Source organism: Protomyctophum bolini (assembly GCF_963924005.1).
Source record: "Protomyctophum bolini genome assembly, chromosome: 16".
Taxonomy (NCBI): Eukaryota; Metazoa; Chordata; class Actinopteri; order Myctophiformes; family Myctophidae; genus Protomyctophum; species Protomyctophum bolini.
This window is the reverse complement of record NC_137877.1, coordinates 5,519,580-5,539,185: the sequence shown is the minus strand read 5'-3', so window position 1 is coordinate 5,539,185 and position 19,606 is coordinate 5,519,580. Positions and strand designations below refer to the sequence as shown.

General features: G+C 41.8%; 1 protein-coding gene across 1 annotated transcript in view; it reads left to right on the top strand.

Annotated features, from left to right (window-relative positions):
- Positions 1–6,120: 6,120 nt before the first annotated feature.
- LOC308330551 (phospholipid-transporting ATPase IH-like) overlaps positions 6,121–19,606 on the top strand; it is a 79,113-nt gene continuing 65,627 nt past the window's right edge. Inside the window, 1 exon segment of the mRNA XM_080785463.1 lies at positions 6,121–6,645. Coding sequence (XP_080641589.1) covers positions 6,607–6,645 — 39 coding nt within the window. The 5' untranslated portion in view covers positions 6,121–6,606.

Below are 19,606 nucleotides of genomic sequence, written 5' to 3'. Positions count from 1 at the left end.
ATTTCAACTTTCATGTTTGACATGAATGTCGATCAGCCATTAATTAAGGCCTGGATATCAGACAATTTCCTCCAGCTAAATGAGGACAATGAGGAGGTGCAACTTTTTAAAGTATTGTTCCTAAGGTGGTGGACTGTATTGAGCCCCTCAAACCCAACGTGCGCCCCAATATAGGAACCTTAATTTCGACCAATCAATGCACATTGATTTTTAGAGCTTTGCTTGGTCAGGCCTCGTACCAAACACCAATCAAGCAAATGTTTGGTCGTTTTTTTTGTTTGTTTTTTGGGCCACCTCAATGCTTTTCCAATGGGAGTCACATGGTTTGACCAAACATTTTTGTTTGATGATGGGGGAGGGGCAGAACACCACCTGCAGCAATCAGCAATGCACAAATGTTTGATAGCCAAAGTGCCGATTATTTATCAGGATGCAGAGTAGGAACTGTAACTGTCCCAGAACGAGAGACAGGGTTTTCAGCTATAAATATAAATAATATTGTATGGTTTTGCTTATGTATGTTCATGCATATTTTGGGTTCATTTCATAATGAATAAATAGAATTACAAATGGCAATAAATATGTTAAAAGGTTATATCACAAGGTAAAAATGCACCCTTTGGAAGGGAGTCACATGATTAGAGTGTCACGTCATTCACATGACGTCACCTATCAGTAAGGGTCAGAGGTTGAACTGAGTTCCTGGAAAGAAGTTGATGTTTTGGGAACGTCAGAGAGACAGACAATTATAATTCATCTGCACATGGTTCAAAGGCGCACACGGTACATATATTCTTTATTATGTGTTCCTTTATTGTGGTGTGTAGTATTTTGCTGTAAATGTGGAACTGCAGACTTTATTGACAAGTTGGACTCACATGTGTGGAATTATTAACTAGAGGACTCTGCTTCCTTGTGTATGGACTGAAAAACCTGAACAAAATGTCTTTGTTTCTGTCAAGAGTATCACCCTAAATAAAACCAAAATATGACATCTGTATGATGCGATTGATGCGTGGACATTCCAATGAACCTGTACAGCTACAGGAACCAACGTTCCAGCATATGCAACATGCCTTCTTCAGGGTATGTGTGCGGCCTCTTTTGTCTTTTCAAGACTTATCTTTTTAGTGGTAAGATCTTTTTCCATTCTTCCTTGTTTGTGACATGTTGGGTGTAGGACTAGATACCCATGAGTCTTCTGTAGCATCTCATCTCCATGTTAGACCCACCCTCCACTAAACTAGTAAAAAACAAAGGCGACAAACCCTTTCAGGCTGTATTAAACTTCACTCAGTCAGTCACTCAGTCAGTCACTCAGTCAGTCACTCACTCACTCATGATAAAGCCATAGTCTACACATGCTTAAGTGGTTCTGACACAGGATCACACTTCAGTACTTTGTCAATGTAAGTGCCTGTGACACTTGGTTTTAACTTCAATGTTTTCTTTAGTTTGAAGTTAATTTGTTATTTACCTTGCTCATTATGGTTTACCTTTATTTTAACACTTCCTGTTACCAACACATATCTAGCTGAAGCCTGTTAGCTTCACTCACATCAGAACCACTCACCACACTCAGCCAGAGTGACAGGGAGAGATGCAGTGTTTCTAGCAGCAGAGCCACATGGTATGATATGTTTGCAACTTCATGTTTGCCCAGTTGACTCGACATTATTGAAATGTTTGTAGCTTCAGTATACAATATGTGGACCGTTTACCCACAGTGTCCATCACAGTACTGATTGTTTGGTGACACAGTGCCTGTTTGCTGTGCTTCCTGTATGAAGCTCAAGGTGGCATTCCAGCCCTTAGCACCCTCGATAAGCGGAGCGAGGTACAGCAGTGTTTGTTTGTTTCATTTGAGTTCATGACTTAATTTATGGTCTATTGTATTTTGTTGTGGTATTTCGTTTGGTCTCTGGTATCTTGGTTATGGTGCAATGTGCATTTGCCTGGGTATTGGTCTTGCATTGAAATTAACTTAGTTATTGTATCACTGCATTATTTATAATTGACCTTTAAATTAACATTTTTATTGTTTATCGTATACTGAAGTGATGAATCTAATGCACTGCTTTATTGTGAGCGAAACTATGATTATTGTGGTGAGTGAAACTATGAAATGTATGATTCTAAAAGTATTTATTTATTCCATTTTATAGTTTTCACAGTGTACCAGTGATCTTCTTCTGTACCTGAAGACAAATAAATTATACCCGTTGAGACCATCCACATCTGATTATTTCACAATTCGAGGGCAGCTACAGTCAATATCAAAGTCATGTCACTGCAGTGCAGTACATAGAAGTAGAGATGGGCAGTATTTCAATTACTCTTTTGTTTTACTTTGTATCTGGCTGGGACGGAAAACATTACATTAATTTGTATCAAGATACTTTCAGTCATATCTTGTGTTTTTCTGTAATTTAAATACATGAAATATATATTATGTTATTATTTCATTTTATTCTCAAATTGACACCCTTTTAAACATTTACACAGGCTTATACGGTGGAATAAAAACAGAAACACTGAGATGTGTGAAGTCACTTCTCCTCTGCACTTACCCATGCACCCTCAAAACAAATTCAACCACCAATGAGAGGCAGTCACAGAGTAGGGCCGGTTACATAAAGATAGTTTACTTTTGTGATAACTACATTACTGCAGCCATAACCCATAAATGGTCGGACAAGCCTAATATTTGATTATTTGTGATGCTATGGGTAAGAGCCATTATGACCTAATGTTTTGTTGATTGAGAGTGTCACTGCAGCTTGGTCAGTGTCTGGGCCAGCCCAGGTATTTAAGCAGGCTGCTAATCAGGCACAGGTGTTGCCAGTGGCAGACGGCAGAGGCTAACAGTTTTCTACTGTGTTCAGGAGGGCTGGTCGCCTCAATACAAAGACTGTTAACTGTGAGTGGACGACCCAATAAAGCATTACACTTGTTTACAAGAGGGTCCATTTAGAGACTTACTTAAATTGCAGGATTGCACACAGTCTCATGCCATAGTTCTTGCCTAGCTTTCGATGACAGCAAGGTCACTTGATCCTGCCTATAGGTCACTCTGGCCTATAGGCTCTCACACACTGTGTTCAACATTTGGCTCCCTGCTCCAAACACCATTCAGCTTGTATTTATTCGTAGAAATTCCACACATGCAATTAATTTAATATTTATCAATGAATCTATGAATCGACCCATCATTCCATCAGTATTTATAAAATGTATTATTTTCATGTAAATTATTTTCAAAATACAAAATATCTCAAATACATTTCCTAGTCCCAGAACAGTATTTTGTATTTGTATGGTGATACAATTTTGAACTGGTATTCGTCATTTGCATCGAAATACTTTTTTGCTGTATTTTTAGCCCCCATAGATGTAACCAATGCTGCTTTTAAGTAGGTCAGGTGTGAATACACACAGTAGTGTCATTACATGAAGCAACGTATGCATCTTCATGAAACCACCACTAGATGGAGCCATATAGCTGTATTTAGTGGGAGATAACATTTTCATGGCTCTTTCCAATTGTTACATATATAGACATATAGTTTGCATGCTCATTCCTCCACTGGTTCCAACATGAATGTCCAATCATGTCCATCATTTGCAATCATATGGTTCTGATTTTGTGTATTTATTTGTCTCTCGATGGGATGCAGTAGTAGTATGCCAATATAACAACAACGAATTCATTATTGGCTGCCAGCCAGGGGGAACCTTGATATTAGTCTAGCCATGCCAGGCTACTAGACTAATATCAAGGCTCCCCCTTTTCTTATTATTTATTCATTAATATTATTTTGCACTGGCAGATTTGTCTGCGGCGCGCACGCACACACACACACACACACACACACACACACACACACACACACACACACACACACACACACACACACACCACATCACTATTTTAGGTTTGTCATACTACAGCTGATTGATAGTCAATTAGCTGGGAAGCGAAAACAATTGACCTATGACCCCATATGCAAAAAAATAGAAGAAGGAAAATAAAAGGTAAAATGGTATATAGGTGGCCTATATGCGAAAAATGTACATGTCTGTTTCCTTGACCTATGCTGATTGTGCACTTTGTCTCTCATGATGGTATTAAGTGACACAGCTAGTGCAGGCCGGGACTCAACCTCTGAAGAACTGGGACACATTTGAGTTATAATTACAATGGTGGGATTAAAAACAAATCTGTCCTAAAGTAGTACAAAAAACATTTATTCACTGACACACTAAAACAAAACAACACATAGAGGAGACGTTAACCATAATAGCCTCCTATAAACAAATCATGTTGCAATCTGTCCATTGAGGCAAACTCGTCATTAAACATTAATGGGCTTCAGGCTTGAGGGAAGTAAACAGCGACATCCTGGTAAGTGCTGGATCCCTTATGCATTATTAATAGAGTCTGGGCTAATTGAAAGTCATAACTCCGCAAATGAAACGTCTGAGGCAGACATCACGCCTTAACATGTTGTTGACAGATAATCCCCCTTATAACAGAAAACAGAGGAAGCTATTTTTAGATTTCATTTTCCGTTTGCTCACAGATATAACTAGTGATGGTATAGTTGAATAATATAGTGGGACTGTCACCAGTCATTATGCAATAGTAGAAACTAGAAAGCTATATTCTTTAGGCATAGGCTAAGCCTATAAGGTGTTGTTAAACTGAACCTAAATTGTGTTCAATATTATAAATCATTGCTACAAAAACACCCTGAAGACCCTTACAGGAGCCCTCGTACAATTGGGTTTCTTCGACTATATGCATGCACCTCTTGGTATAAGCACCAAAGCACAAGGCTCCAGACTCCCCAAAACAAACTGGTCAGGCTACTACTTGGCCTCACTGCCCGAGCCCACCTCACCCCTGCCCACTTTGATTGGCTGGAATGGCTTAGGGTTGACGACAGAGTACAGCATCTTGCAATGGGTCTGGTCCACAAGATTAGCTACACCACCAAGATACCCATGCACCTGCATTTCTAAATACTTCCTTAAAGTCCACAGACTCCACACCCTGCATAACACCAGAGGGTGTTCAACAAACCATGTGCAACCCAGATTCGGCACAAACAAGGGACTAAATTATTTTCGCTCCTATGCCACCAAAATGTGTAACGCCCTACCAACAGTCATTAAGACATGCAAATCCCTTGACTCCTTCAAATGCGCTCTCAAAGGGCACCTACGGACGGCTGCAATTCGAAACTGGCCCTAGTAAATTCTGATTCCCCCACCCACCCCTATTTACCCTCAATGTAGGCCGATATGTTTTTTTTTCTATGATGATTTTCTGTTTTTGCTAGAAGTGTATATTTGTACGTCTCTAAATGTTATGATGAATTGAACATGGTGGACCCTATTGTAAACAAGACGTGTACTGCTTTATGGTGTCGTCCACAGTTAACAGTTTTGTATTGAGTTGTGCTTATTGCCTTGCCTACTGTAATACTAGTGCACAAGTGTCTGTGGCACTTGTGCACATGTATAAAACACCCAAAGGGACAGGTTTACAGAGCATGCCATGTATGTGAGGAATCACTTTGCATGCAACATGAATAAATTAAGAATCAACCATCCTCAACACTCCTGTTCAAACACATTTATTGTAGACTTATTCCACCACCACAGGTTGACACAGATAGATCAAACGGTGGCATTTTATTCCCTGGCTGCACGCTTGTGTGTGTGTGTGTGTGTGTGTGTGTGTGTGTGTGTGTGTGTGTGTGTGTGTGTGTGTGTGTGTGTGTGTGTGTGTGTGTGTGTGTGTGTGTGTGTGTGTGTGTGTGTGTGTGTGTGTGTGTGTGTGTGTGTGTGTGTGTGTGTGTGTGTGACTGTGCACTGCTAACCTCGTTTCACCAGGCTTTTCAAAAACTGTGCCAGTAGTAGTGCTACGCGCACGCACCATAGGGGGGCAGTGCACGCGCGCACAGCTTGTAGATCGGCTCTTTTCACAGGCTGTGTACAATTACACCGAGTAAACCGCAGTACGCATGCGCATCGTATAGTCATCTGACGTACGTGTGAATGCAATGAACATTTCGCATTGCTCTGTTTGGTTACAGCGAGGAGGTACAGGAGGAGGGCCACCTCTGTCAACGCACAGCGGAACATTATCAACATACAGAGCTTATACATGAAGCCGGGAATATTTAGCGAGAATAACACATTCATGCATTCAGGCGCCGAGGCGTAAAAGGAGAAGATTTCAATAAGGCTTTTCACAAAGTTGCGTGAAATAATAATGGAACATTCTCCGGCGGCTTGAGCTGAGGAGGGTTTCTCTTCTCTGCTCAGTTCGTTTGCTGCTGCATGGCTGTTGCAAAACCGCTATAGGATGCCATGAAAATCACAACAGCCGACTGGTGGAGCAGGACCGCTGCTGCCTCTTCTTCTTCCTCTTCTTTCGGATCGTATGGAGACATAGCGGTGGTGGTGAACGATGGGTGCTGGTGGTGAAACAACGATATACATTAGGTGTTTACTACAGCCAGGGTCCAAAGAGAGCCTGAAGAACGTCTTCGTCTGCACCGAATAGCCGCCGCCGGCCGCGGAGCTGTCAAAAGGATGGATTTCACCGTGCTCCGGAATCTCATCACAAGATTCGTAAGGGGGCCCGTCCATCATTCAACACTGTTTACAATGAAATGCACTGTTTTGCTAATGTAAACTCATGGGGGTTACATTGTGTAGCTTTGCATGTGTTTCCTGACACATTATTATGTCATGTACATTATATGCCGACTGCCGAGTAAAGTACCTAACCTATAAACGTGGCTTTGCACCGTTACAAATTTTTGATAATTTTTCATGACAGACATTATATATTATATCCGAGTTGTTCCACTGGTCATTCATTGACTATGGCTTTACACATTGTTTGCAACCTGAATAGGGAATGTGCTAGTTAATCCAGATGCAGTGACGGGTGGGGTGTGTGTAGAATAGAAATTAACTTGGCTGGCCCAATTAAGCTGCTTTGTTTTTTATATAAACTACTACACCCATCAGTTTATAGTAGCCTGACATGGAGGGGGGGGCTTTCTTTGATTTGATATGATTGAATACTTTAGCAGTTTTCAAAAAAAAGAACAGGAAAGTACAGTTCAACACAAGATCTGATAGAGGAATTCAACCCCAGAAAGCATATGGCTTGTTTCCATTGTACTCAATTCATCGAATCAAATAATGACAGAGGAATATACAACAGGCCTACTAACTATGCAAACTTGCAAAGCATCACAGTTGTAAATCAAAAAGAGAAATATGTACACTAGTAAACATGAAACACCTCTAGCCATTTACCATATAACCACTTAAATCCTCTAGTCTAGACCTTGTAAATGGGACCTGAGTTGAGTTGGCTCTGTGGTCTGTACTACTTAGACTGCCTTTTTCCCCCCCATCTACACCAAATCTCTTTTTATATTAATGTTCCCTCGGAATATGGATGTCGGGGTTCAAGTGGTTAACCCATTCTGAACGGGAACCCATTTTGGTGTTAGCATCATGTTATGCTTTAGCTATTGAAAAATAGCAGATCTACAAGCTCATAGCGCGCCACCGAGTGGCGCGCTATGAGCTTGTAGGTCTGCTATTTTTGAAAAATCAAAGAACGACTGACATTTTTAGAATCTGATCTCAGGTCAGAATGGGTTAATCAGACCAGTGTGTGTCCAGTAGTGGAAACCTCGTATTAATCTGATCTCAGGTCAGAATGTGTTAATGAGAGACAGCGCAACAGAGATGTTGACATAGTCAGTGACACAACACCACCCTCATACTGTAGCAGACTCGAGAGGCAGGACTCGGCGGGGGGGGGGGGGGGGGGGGGGGGGCTAATCAGCATCTCTAACAAATGTCCTTGATTGTCTCCTTCCGAGCAGGAAATTATCTGTATTTAACCCATTCTGACCTGAGATCAGATTCATACGAGGTTTCCACTGGACACACACTGGTCTGATTAACCCATTCTGACCTGAGATCAGATTTAAAAAAATGTCAGTCGTTCTTCGATTTAAAAAAAATAGCAGACCTACAAGCTTGTAGCGCGCCACTCGGTGGCTCGCTATGAGCTTGTAGAGGGGGGGGCTAATCAGCATCTCTAACAAATGTCCTTGATTGTCTCCTCCGAGCAGGAAATTATCTGTATTTAATGACGGCGTTGATGATGCTGATCTCTTCGAGCCATATTACCGGTCCTGCCCGGGCGGCGTTCAAAAGGCCAGTGCCATTAGTGGCCTGCCAGGACAGGAACCAGCTGGCACGTGTGGGCGGCTGGATTAGAGAAAGAAGCAGGCCTGACACTTGACAGGACCAGTAATGGCCTGGACAGCCTTCAGACTGGACACACCACTGGGTTGTCAACACATCTGCCAATACATGATTAGTGTAGTATAGTGTGTCTCTTATACTATAGGGCTGGGCTGGTCTGTGATATATAACTTCAAATCAGTATCACGATTATTTCAAGCTTTTCCCCTCGATTACAATTAATGAACGACCAGCCTCAGTCAGTACCCAGGCTTTTGTTTTCATTTACATTTGGCTAATGAACAAAAATTTGTGATTGCGTAAGCTTTGCGTGCTTGTAGATCTGCTATTTTCATTATTTGTGTATACGGCACTATTGTACAACGAACCTGCATGAGCAAGAATTGGTTAATTGCCCAGTCTCTCTATTTCTGACCACCTGAACTTTAAATAGTGTGAAGATAATCACCAGACTTGTGAGTACTGTACCTGAGCATCTGTGTTTTCTCTGCGAACGTTTGTACGTTTGAACTACAGAAGCAGTTTAAGTGAGTGTCGAGTGAGTGTATAATATATCTGTGTGTTTCTGTGTGCTGGAAGTGGGTGAGTGGGTGTGTACACCAGTGCATGACGGATGCTCCACCGGGACGATTGTCAAGGGAAATCATATCCACTAGTGAGGCTTGAGAGGAAGAGGGAGCTGGTCAATGAACACTCCCCTCGTTTATCACTACGTTGTCCTGCATCCTTCCCTTATTACATCAGTCGTTGATTAGTTTTGCCTGCATGGTAACATGGTGTGGTGTGCATTGGGAACATTATAAATGCATCCCAATATTGAAATGGAGGGAACATTATTAAAGGGACACTTCACCCTTTTTGCAAAAAAATATATGTTAATGACGTTTAGAAGCTTTAGATCACTTTCCTGGGGGTATTTATGTGTGTAATATGTGGTTTTAGATATTTTAGATTGTAGCAGTGAGCCTGTTGTCTCTGATGTCATGGACACTGGTCTCACTACCTTCCTGGACTACAATTCCCATAATTCTTTGGTGCACTGCTCCTCCTTGTGGATAGGGGGGAGAGCTGTCTTACTGAGACAACATGTAGTCCAGGAAGGAAGTGAGCCCAGTGTCCATGACATCAGAGACAACAGGCTCACTGCTACAATCTAAAATATCTAAAACCACATATTACACACATAAAGACCCCCAGGAAAGTGTTCTAAAGCTCCTAAACGTCATTAACATATATTTTTTTGCAAAAAGGGTGAAGTGTCCCTTTAATGTAGCCTATAATGTCTATTAGTGCTATCTTTGTTGTCATAAAGGGACTTGGACCATTAGTATTCTACAATACAGCATTAACTATGCTTAGCTTGACTTCCGAGAAAAAGCATGTGGATTTATTTAGCTTTTGAGTTGTCAGTCACCCAACTTATTTTTATGTGCCATGGTCAAATTGTGATCTCTCTCTCTCTCTCTCATCTAATTTTGACAATATAAGAACTAAAACAAAATGAGTATTTTCTCCCCACAACCTATTTCTGTCCACTTATGGTAATGGCAGTGCTGTGTAAAGAAGTTATGCTGCGTATGCTTCTTGCATCTGCTCATCATAAACACTGCCAATCACCTGAGACAAATCCTATAGCCCAAAGTGAGTCAGCAGAATCAATTTATGCCTAAATTGCAAATGGTTTATGTATTAGCCAGACTAGTCCTATATAAGCTTGTTTTCCAGTTTACTGCACAACACTACATTTGACTGTTGTCTACCATACAAACTTACACACTTCCATTGGGTTAAAGCATTAAATCAAATGTATCATATATCGCAGGGTTCTGCTTGTGATAGACAGAAACACGGAAGCTCAATACTAATCTGTTTCGGATGATGCAGAGATTTTGTGTTCGAGTGTAGATTTTGTGGAAGAGCATTTTATTTTATTTTCCTGGAAGTGAGACAACTCTGTCTTTACAGCAGTCATTACATTATTGTGGTTCAGTGTTTTTATCTCTTCATATTGATCATTTTGAGGATGAGCAGTGAGCACAATCTGTTCCATTCCTTAAATCTAAATAAGTACAATATAATAATGTACATAGGCCTATTTTAAGTCTACTGTTTTTGGCCCATAGGCTGGTAGTGAGGTAATGGCATTGCCGCTGCATCAAATTAAACTCTGGCTCTGAAGTAAAATGCCTATTCAATCACTTTTACAAGTTTTGTTTTAATGGTGAAACAAGGTTAGATTGGAGCATGTGTGTGTGTGTGTGTGTGTGTGTGTGTGTGTGTGTGTGTGTGTGTGTGTGTGCGTGTGTGCGACGCCAGTGACGCCGACCACATCCGTGGTCCACACTACAAAATACAAATCACCTGTTAGGTTAGTTAGAGGCTGACATGCATGTATATAGCGGAGACATAGGCCTGAAACATGACTACTGTCAGACGACTGTCTCGTCGTGATCCATGGCTATAGCAGAGACGTGCTGCCTGAGTGACAATCTTGTTGTGTCGCGACGACGTGAGCCATAGGTTGGTGAATGTAAACTAACTGCACCCTGTGTATTTTCTAATCTTGACTTGTAGACATGGAGTTACATAATGTTAGTGGGACAGTATGTAGTTCATCATGGTATTTTGACATGGAGAAGAGTGTTCCCGCGCTGACTTATAGTGAACCAGAATTCAATATGGGGGGAGTGCTGAACTACAGTACTAGTGCATTCATGTCCAAGTGTGGCAAATGTTTTTGCACTGAAATAAAAATACAACACAATGACATTTCTCAGGACAAGGACGCATTAGTTTTAAGAGGCGACATGTTGTGCAGTAACGGAAATACAGCTTGGCACTGAAAAAATGGGGGTGATCAAATTGCATTCTCTTGGCAGCAATATTTCGTTGGTGTTGCGGAATTGTACTGTATAGATTGAGCGGTGGCGAATATGAATTTTAGCAAATTTGTAAGAAGCAAACACGGTATGTTATGTAATAACCTAAATAGGGATGTTAATAGTTAATCGATTAATCGCCGTTATAAGAAATTAGTCAAATAAACGTAACGGTTAATAACTAATGACATTAATCGTCTCTGCGTGATGTGATGTGACAGACAAAAAACAGTGCACTTTCCATTTGATTCTATTTCTCATACAAAGATGCCATTGCCTGGCCCCCTGTATCGTCAATGTTCAAATAACGATTTGATTAAGGAATATAATATGCCTTTTGTATTCATTCTGTATATCAGCAAAGTGTAGATCTTTATGTTGGACATTGAGGGAAATTAAGATTCTCCATATTTTAAAACGCTGCTTATCAACCTAACCGGTTAATCGATCGATATAAGCTTATCAAAACGTATCAAGTCAACTATCAATTAACGCATTCATTGATAATTCCTATCCCTAAACCTAAATATTTTCATTAATGACAGTGCTATAGTATTACAAATACATGCTGTGTGTGTGTGTGTGTGTGTGTAGTGTGTTTGAAGGTTGTCAACAAATATTCACAATTTGATTATATAACCAAATTGTAAAGTAAAAAGAAACAGACATTCGATTGTGAAAACAATTATAATAATATTAGATTGTGGAGAAAAAGGCTGTCTTGTTGTCGTGTTGGCCTGGTCGCTGCACCAGTGTTGTTTTTGGTAGCAAATCTCTATTTTAGTTTTAGTCATAGTCTCTTGAATAGTTTTAATTTAGTTTTAGTCACATTTTAGTCACCCGAAATGTTTTAGTGTTAGTCTAGTTTTAGTCGACTAAATATCATAAGATTTTAGTTGACTAAAATCTACAGGTGATTTAGTCGACTAAAATGTATTTTGGCGGGCCTTGATGCCGTTGTAATGGCTGGTTTTACACTTGCTGAAAATAGCCGATCTACAAGCTCACTAGCCTGGGGTCCGCCTATGCTTTCTATGGCATAGGGCAGCTCTCGGCAGGATCCGCCGGGAGAATGTAGACGCAGCTGCGCGACATGAGACTAATTAATTAGTTTTTTTCCCCCTGGAAATAAAAACGTCTGGGTTTTCGAGGCTACAAGCTCACAAGCTCGAGTCGAAACGCGGCCCGTTGTGAGCTTGTAGATCAGCTATTTTCAGCATGCAAACAAGTGTAAAATGACTTCTACTGGATCTCTTGTCCACTTCCTGACATTTTAGTCTAGTTTTTATTTGTTGACCAAATTGTCAATTTATTTAGACTTAGTTTTAGCCATCATAGCTTAGTTTTCATTTCGTGTCCATGTTAGTTTTCATCAGTGGAAAAAGGTAGTCAACGAACACTTTTCGTCATAGTTTTAGTCGATAAAAACAACACTGCCTGGCCGCTGCACTGAGCAGACACTGCGTGAATGCGTGATGGACAGGAGTCACAAAGCAACACTTTGATTGATTGAACATGAAATGTGGGTCATGCTGAAAATGAGAGAATGATGACGAATCATGATGAATGATGCAGAGAGTTCAGTTCACACAACCCAACTCACTCGCAGGGAAAGTGATTGCACTCTGAGCAATCTAAAAAGCAAGCCCCTTTGGGAATACCTCGGATTTTGGTCAGTACAGGGTTCGTTTATTATTATTATTATTATTATTATTTCCCATTTGATGTCAAGGATAATATAATTGTTCTTCAGTATTTATGACGGCACAGCTGTCTTTGGAGCATTTGCATGTATATTCTTTATGCCTTTAAAAACGAAGCTTTTATTATACCAGGCTTTTGTTTTCTACAATCATTCATTGAGCCTATATTTTGGACAGGACTTGGGAGTCGCGACCTTTGATTAATTCCCTTGAAACAAAACATTACGAATAATTCATTTGCATTTGCTATAGAGAGACGCCAACATTCTCAGTTCTCACTCTAGCTCAAACCATGGCAGAGATAGGACATTATTTCATTTGTTGATTTGTAATCCGAAGGTACAGTGTGTACTACCGGTAGATATTTTAAAATACACGTTTATAATGTTGAAATAAGTATAGTTACGTCTCCCTTTTTATGGAGATATTGTGCAAAAATTTATTTTAACCTGTTTGAACCTGTGTTTGTTAAGAAAATAATCATGTCATTTTTGGCCAGTTTTGACATCCCTCAGTATGTGTGTGTGTGTGTGTTCTGCTAACTCAACAGACAGAGCACAGGTCAAGAGGACAGTATTGCAACAAGAGAATCCGAGTACAAGAGAATCAAACGCAAATGCATATCTTATCTGTAAATGTACTTCCCGTACTTTGACCAGATGTGTACTGTACTGTACTGTACGTGTTGACTTCATGGTATGGAAGGTGCACAGGTTTATGTGTGACCACCGACTTCAGTTCCTCCTCCTGTTGCTTGCCTTTCATAATCTGGTACAGTAATAATAGCTCTGATGTGATGCTTCAGACCCGCGCTATGCAGGTGCTCTCATAACACTGCATGATGTCATCATTTTTGACGAGAAGTATGGCGCGTTGTTGTGCGGAAGGCTGTGCTTGTTGGGTTCACAGTCGACACAAGTGATGGCTAATTATAGGGCAATAACATGACCTTTAACCCATTCTGGGCGGGGACCCCTTTTGGTCTTTTAAGCATTAAAAGCCCATCATCTGTCCTTTTTAAATGCTGGCCAGTGATGATGACGTTCTGATGATTGGCACCTGGCGACATGAACATTCTTTTCATAACTTAAGGCTGATCCTTCCCCTCTCTTCTAATCTTGTCTGCTCTATATGTATATACACTGTATGGATTAATGAGTCTAGTGTTAAACAGGCTCCGAATATGAGGTGTGAGATATTGTTCTGAGCTTTGCCTCTGATCTGAGACGGTGCAGGGAGGGAGTTCTGAGAGGGCGGCGGTGGCTCAGGGGTAGAGTGCCTGGATGGGAACCGCAAGGTCCTTGAGCAAGACACTGAACCCCTAATTGCTCCCGATGTGCTAGTTGGTGCCTTGCATGGTTTCCGCTGCCATCGGTGTGTGAATGGGTGAATGTAATGCACAATCCATGTAAAGCGCCTTGGATAAAGGCGCTATATAAATTTACCATTTACCCCTTTAAGCCTAACTGTGTCTTGTCACAGGACTGTGTTGCTTGCTAGGGTTTACAGAACTGTGAGTCATGTCTTTGCCTTTACAGCTCAGCTTGGTTAGTCTATTAGTCTATATATTCCTGTTCAGAATTGAACCTTGGTGAAGAGAAAAACAGACAAAGGTGCCTTGTGTTCGCCGTCGGGTCAAGCTGCGTGAGCTTTGCCATGTGATTTTTGTTGCATTTGTGTGTGTGCGTTTGTGGCTTGAGTTGAGATTATGAGGTTTTGTTTGCCAATACAGGATAGCTCATACACACACAGAGAGGTTGTATTACAGATTAACATTTCAAGGACATATAGGTAATACTGTCTCAAATATATGTCTGCTTATATAAAGAAATATTGTTACGAATGGGCTTCGTTGCGTAGTAATTTAGCAGAACACACCACCATACTTACAGTATGTAATGTGGCGATGGAAAAGGTGGTAAAGACAAAATCCCATGGTTAATTTGAACTGTGTATATTCCCTTTCCATTGTCTAGTATTTTATAGTGTGTCTGTCTGAGCTACTTTGAACTCGGTCTCTGTCTATGGTTGCATACTGTTTTGCTAATTGCTATGGTGATTAATGACACTTAAATCACCGTATACACATCTCCTGAGAGCTCCTGATATGATGTTAACTTTGCATGGATTCAGAATCTGATAGTCGAGTCTTCAAGTGATTGTGAGTCAATTATACAATCATGTCATTTTGTATGAAAAAATGATCGTTCATTTCAGTGTAGTGAAAACATTGTAATTAATGTCCTTCAGTTCAAGGCAACCGAAGGATTCTGTATCATTTGTCATTTTTTTACTATTTACATGTAATAATATATATCTGTAGTGCAGATAGTGAGACAGTGAGTTTCCAGAAGTGAAAATCCCTTTCCTAATTCTCCATAAAGGATCAGCTTATGGACCTCATGGCTCAGTAAGGCTTACTACTACTACTACTATTTATTACTACTACTACATTATAATGTCGTAACAATCCAGTTACCACAAGGCTCCTGGTTGTAAAATTATACTATATACTAGTCCTTACCCGTTGGTATGAACACCAAATTATGTGCAGTGTGGGCAACAATTGAACTCATTTTGGGGCGGGAACCCCTTTTGGTGTTTTAAAGCATTGTTATACTTTAGCTTTTGAAAGATAGCAGATCTACAAGCTCGTAGCGCGGCTGCGCTATGAGCTTGTATAGGTCTGCTATTTTTGAAAAATCGTGAAAATGTTGCGCAAATCTTTGAATATATATTATTCTTTCAGAGCGGTTTTTTAACTCAAATCTTTGCTTCCGGGAGGTCCCTGGAACAACATATTTTCAGATGTGGGTCCGCGGTGCAAATACAGATAATTCTGGGGGTCCTTGACGTGAAAAAGGTTGAGCACATAGAAGGTTTTTCAGAAAACTGTTAGGACTTACTATGTTATTTGTACCGTTATGTATTTTGAGGTGTGCTGGGGCTGGGGGAGGGAGTTGTGTTGGGAGGGGCACACAATTAATATTAATATTAGGCAGGTGGTCTGGGACCCCCCGAGTGGTCCCCGAAGCATTCCCCATGGGGGAGTCTGTGTGTGTACTCATCACTCTCTCGCTCACACACACGGCCCGTCGCAGCTACGCGACCCGTCGTTGTAAAACACACGTCCTGCTCCATTTGTAAATAACATGCTGCTAGTGCTAATGTTGAGCTGCTAAAACTCCTCTGGGGGACGTATACCCGGATGTGTGTCGTCAACAGTGGTGTAATGGTGATTTATTTTTAAGTGGTGCAACCACTCCTAGAACCAGCAATGTCCGTCTGTCTGTCTGTCTGTCTGTATGTTTAGGGTACCAACAGGGGGCGCTGTTTTTTCGGTACCACAGAACGTCACACACACGCACGTAAATGTGTGCATCGCAGCATGAACACAGAACAGCTGCATATCCTAAGCCTATTGTTAAATAGTGTATGAGAGTTTTAGACACACAAACACAAACAAAAGTATAGACTTAAAATAGTCAGACAAACATCTTTACTGCACACTAGTAGCGAAACTAAAAAGTTTGCTTTGGACGAATGAATATGTTGTTTGATGGAGGTGGAGGCATTCTTCTTGTGTGCAGAACACCACACAGCAGCAGTATAGCCTACTGGAGCCATAGAACACCACACAGCAGCAGTATAGCCTACTGGAGCCATAGAACACCACACAGCAGCAGTATAGCCTACTGGAGCCATAGAACACCACACAGCAGCAGTATAGCCTACTGGAGCCATAGAACACCACACAGCAGCAGTATAGCCTACTGGAGCCATAGAACACCACACAGCAGCAGTATAGCCTACTGGAGCCATAGAACACCACACAGCAGCAGTATAGCCTACTGGAGCCATAGAACACCACACAGCAGCAGTATAGCCTACTGGAGCCATAGAACACCACACAGCAGCAGTATAGCCTACTGGAGCCATAGAACACCACACAGCAGCAGTATAGCCTACTGGAGCCATAGAACACCACACAGCAGCAGTATAGCCTACTGGAGCCATAGAACACCACACAGCAGCAGTATAGCCTACTGGAGCCATAGAACACCACACAGCAGCAGTATAGCCTACTGGAGCCATAGAACACCACACAGCAGCAGTATAGCCTACTGGAGCCATAGAACACCACACAGCAGCAGTATAGCCTACTGGAGCCATAGAACACCACACAGCAGCAGTATAGCCTACTGGAGCCATAGAACACCACACAGCAGCAGTATAGCCTACTGGAGCCATAGAACACCACACAGCAGCAGTATAGCCTACTGGAGCCATAGAACACCACACAGCAGCAGTATAGCCTACTGGAGCCATAGAACACCACACAGCAGCAGTATAGCCTACTGGAGCCATAGAACACCACACAGCAGCAGTATAGCCTACTGGAGCCATAGAACACCACACAGCAGCAGTATAGCCTACTGGAGCCATAGAACACCACACAGCAGCAGTATAGCCTACTGGAGCCATAGAACACCACACAGCAGCAGTATAGCCTACTGGAGCCATAGAACACCACACAGCAGCAGTATAGCCTACTGGAGCCATAGAACACCACACAGCAGCAGTATAGCCTACTGGAGCCATAGAACACCACACAGCAGCAGTATAGCCTACTGGAGCCATAGAACACCACACAGCAGCAGTATAGCCTACTGGAGCCATAGAACACCACACAGCAGCAGTATAGCCTACTGGAGCCATAGAACACCACACAGCAGCAGTATAGCCTACTGGAGCCATAGAACACCACACAGCAGCAGTATAGCCTACTGGAGCCATAGAACACCACACAGCAGCAGTATAGCCTACTGGAGCCATAGAACACCACACAGCAGCAGTATAGCCTACTGGAGCCATAGAACACCACACAGCAGCAGTATAGCCTACTGGAGCCATAGAACACCACACAGCAGCAGTATAGCCTACTGGAGCCATAGAACACCACACAGCAGCAGTATAGCCTACTGGAGCCATAGAACACCACACAGCAGCAGTATAGCCTACTGGAGCCATAGAACACCACACAGCAGCAGTATAGCCTACTGGAGCCATAGCCTATACTGATGTAAGTGTGCATGCTTACCGTATATAGGCTACATGCGCTAAAGCTGTTGTTATGCAAAGTAGTAGCCATTTGAATTCTGCACGGTACTTGACACGCTGTGAAAATAGGGGGGGGGGGCAGTAAACCTAGACCACTGGGTTGGTGCGTCTTCTCTTGAATCTAGGGTTACGCGTTCTAGCGTGCACACACGTGTGCACCGTTCCGTTCCGTACCTGCACGTGCACGTCAAAATTTTACTGGTACTTTTGCTGGTACTGCGCTCTACGAGCATGTGACACCGCTGGTCGTCAATGGCGCGCATGCGCAGTGACGCCGACTGCGGTCCTAGAGTTAAACAGAGAAATACTTCACTACCCACAATCCTGATGTGTTAGCTGTGACGTCTCTGATTGGTGGCGCTCGTGTGTTGTTAACTTGTTACTAATAGAAATGTTCAGGAACGGCTTAAAACCATGAAGCCCCCGGTAAGGCTATATCCAACGTTGAAGCTGCCACTATACCTACTGGCAAAATGTGGAATTGCAGCACTTTCATGGAGGTGGACCGACGTTCATGACGTCATGTCATGTGCGTAAGCCCGGACCTCAAAATTGAGGTCCGGGGGCTAAAGGCTAGGCTAAACCTCCGCTCGCTCGAGCCATTGAGTTATAATTGTACTTCCGGCAGTCTTCCGGGTGCTTAAAAAACGCTGCTTAAAACAATTTTTTTTTCATTTTCTGAAACGGGTTCTTCTACCTCCTGGAACCGGTGCAGGTATATCAAAAACAGGTTGCACAAACTCTCAGACATCTGTGTTGTGGCAGGCATGAATTACAATGTCCCCCTGCCTTCGTTAAGCGAAGACCACTTCATTAAGGAAGAACCCAGTTGGGGGGAATTTAATGTAATATGTGGGTTAATGAAGGATTACCTGTTTAACACGGTCTGTGGCACCGCAGGGCAGCGGGATACAGTGGAGGAGGCATCACAGAGCCTTTAATCAGCCCGGTTAATGGTGGATATGCCTTTATTATCATCCCCCCTTTGCTAGTAATGAGCTAGTGCTAGAGAGACACCATGCGATAGGATGGTTCGCTCGGATATGGTTAATGTCTTTGTGGTCAGTGTATTGTAATCTGTCTTGTGCAGCTTAACCCATTGTGGGGCGGGAACCCCTTTTGGTGTTTTAAGCATTATGTTATACTTTAGCTTTTGAAAAATCGTGAAAAATGTAGTGCAAATCTTTGAATATATACATATATACATATATTCTTTCAGAGCGAACGTTTTTAACTCAAATCTTTGCTTCTGGGGAGGTCCCTGGAACAACATATTTTCAGATGGGGGGGGCGGGGGTCGGCGGCCAATTGCATAATTTATTATAATGATAATGTTTGGGGTCCTTGACATGAAATGGTTTGAGAATCACTGATATAGAAACATTGTTTTTTTTTTCCATTTTCAGAAAACTGTCATGATTTAGAAGACTTTTTATTTTATTTTAATTATTTCGACGTCAACTTTAAATTCCCATTGAGGCTTTCATTGTTAAAAATGTTTCAGTGTAAATCTCCGTCAAATGGCAGGCATGTTTCCACACAGTATTACACAAAAGGCAATTGTCATTAAGATCTCAACCGGACTAAAGC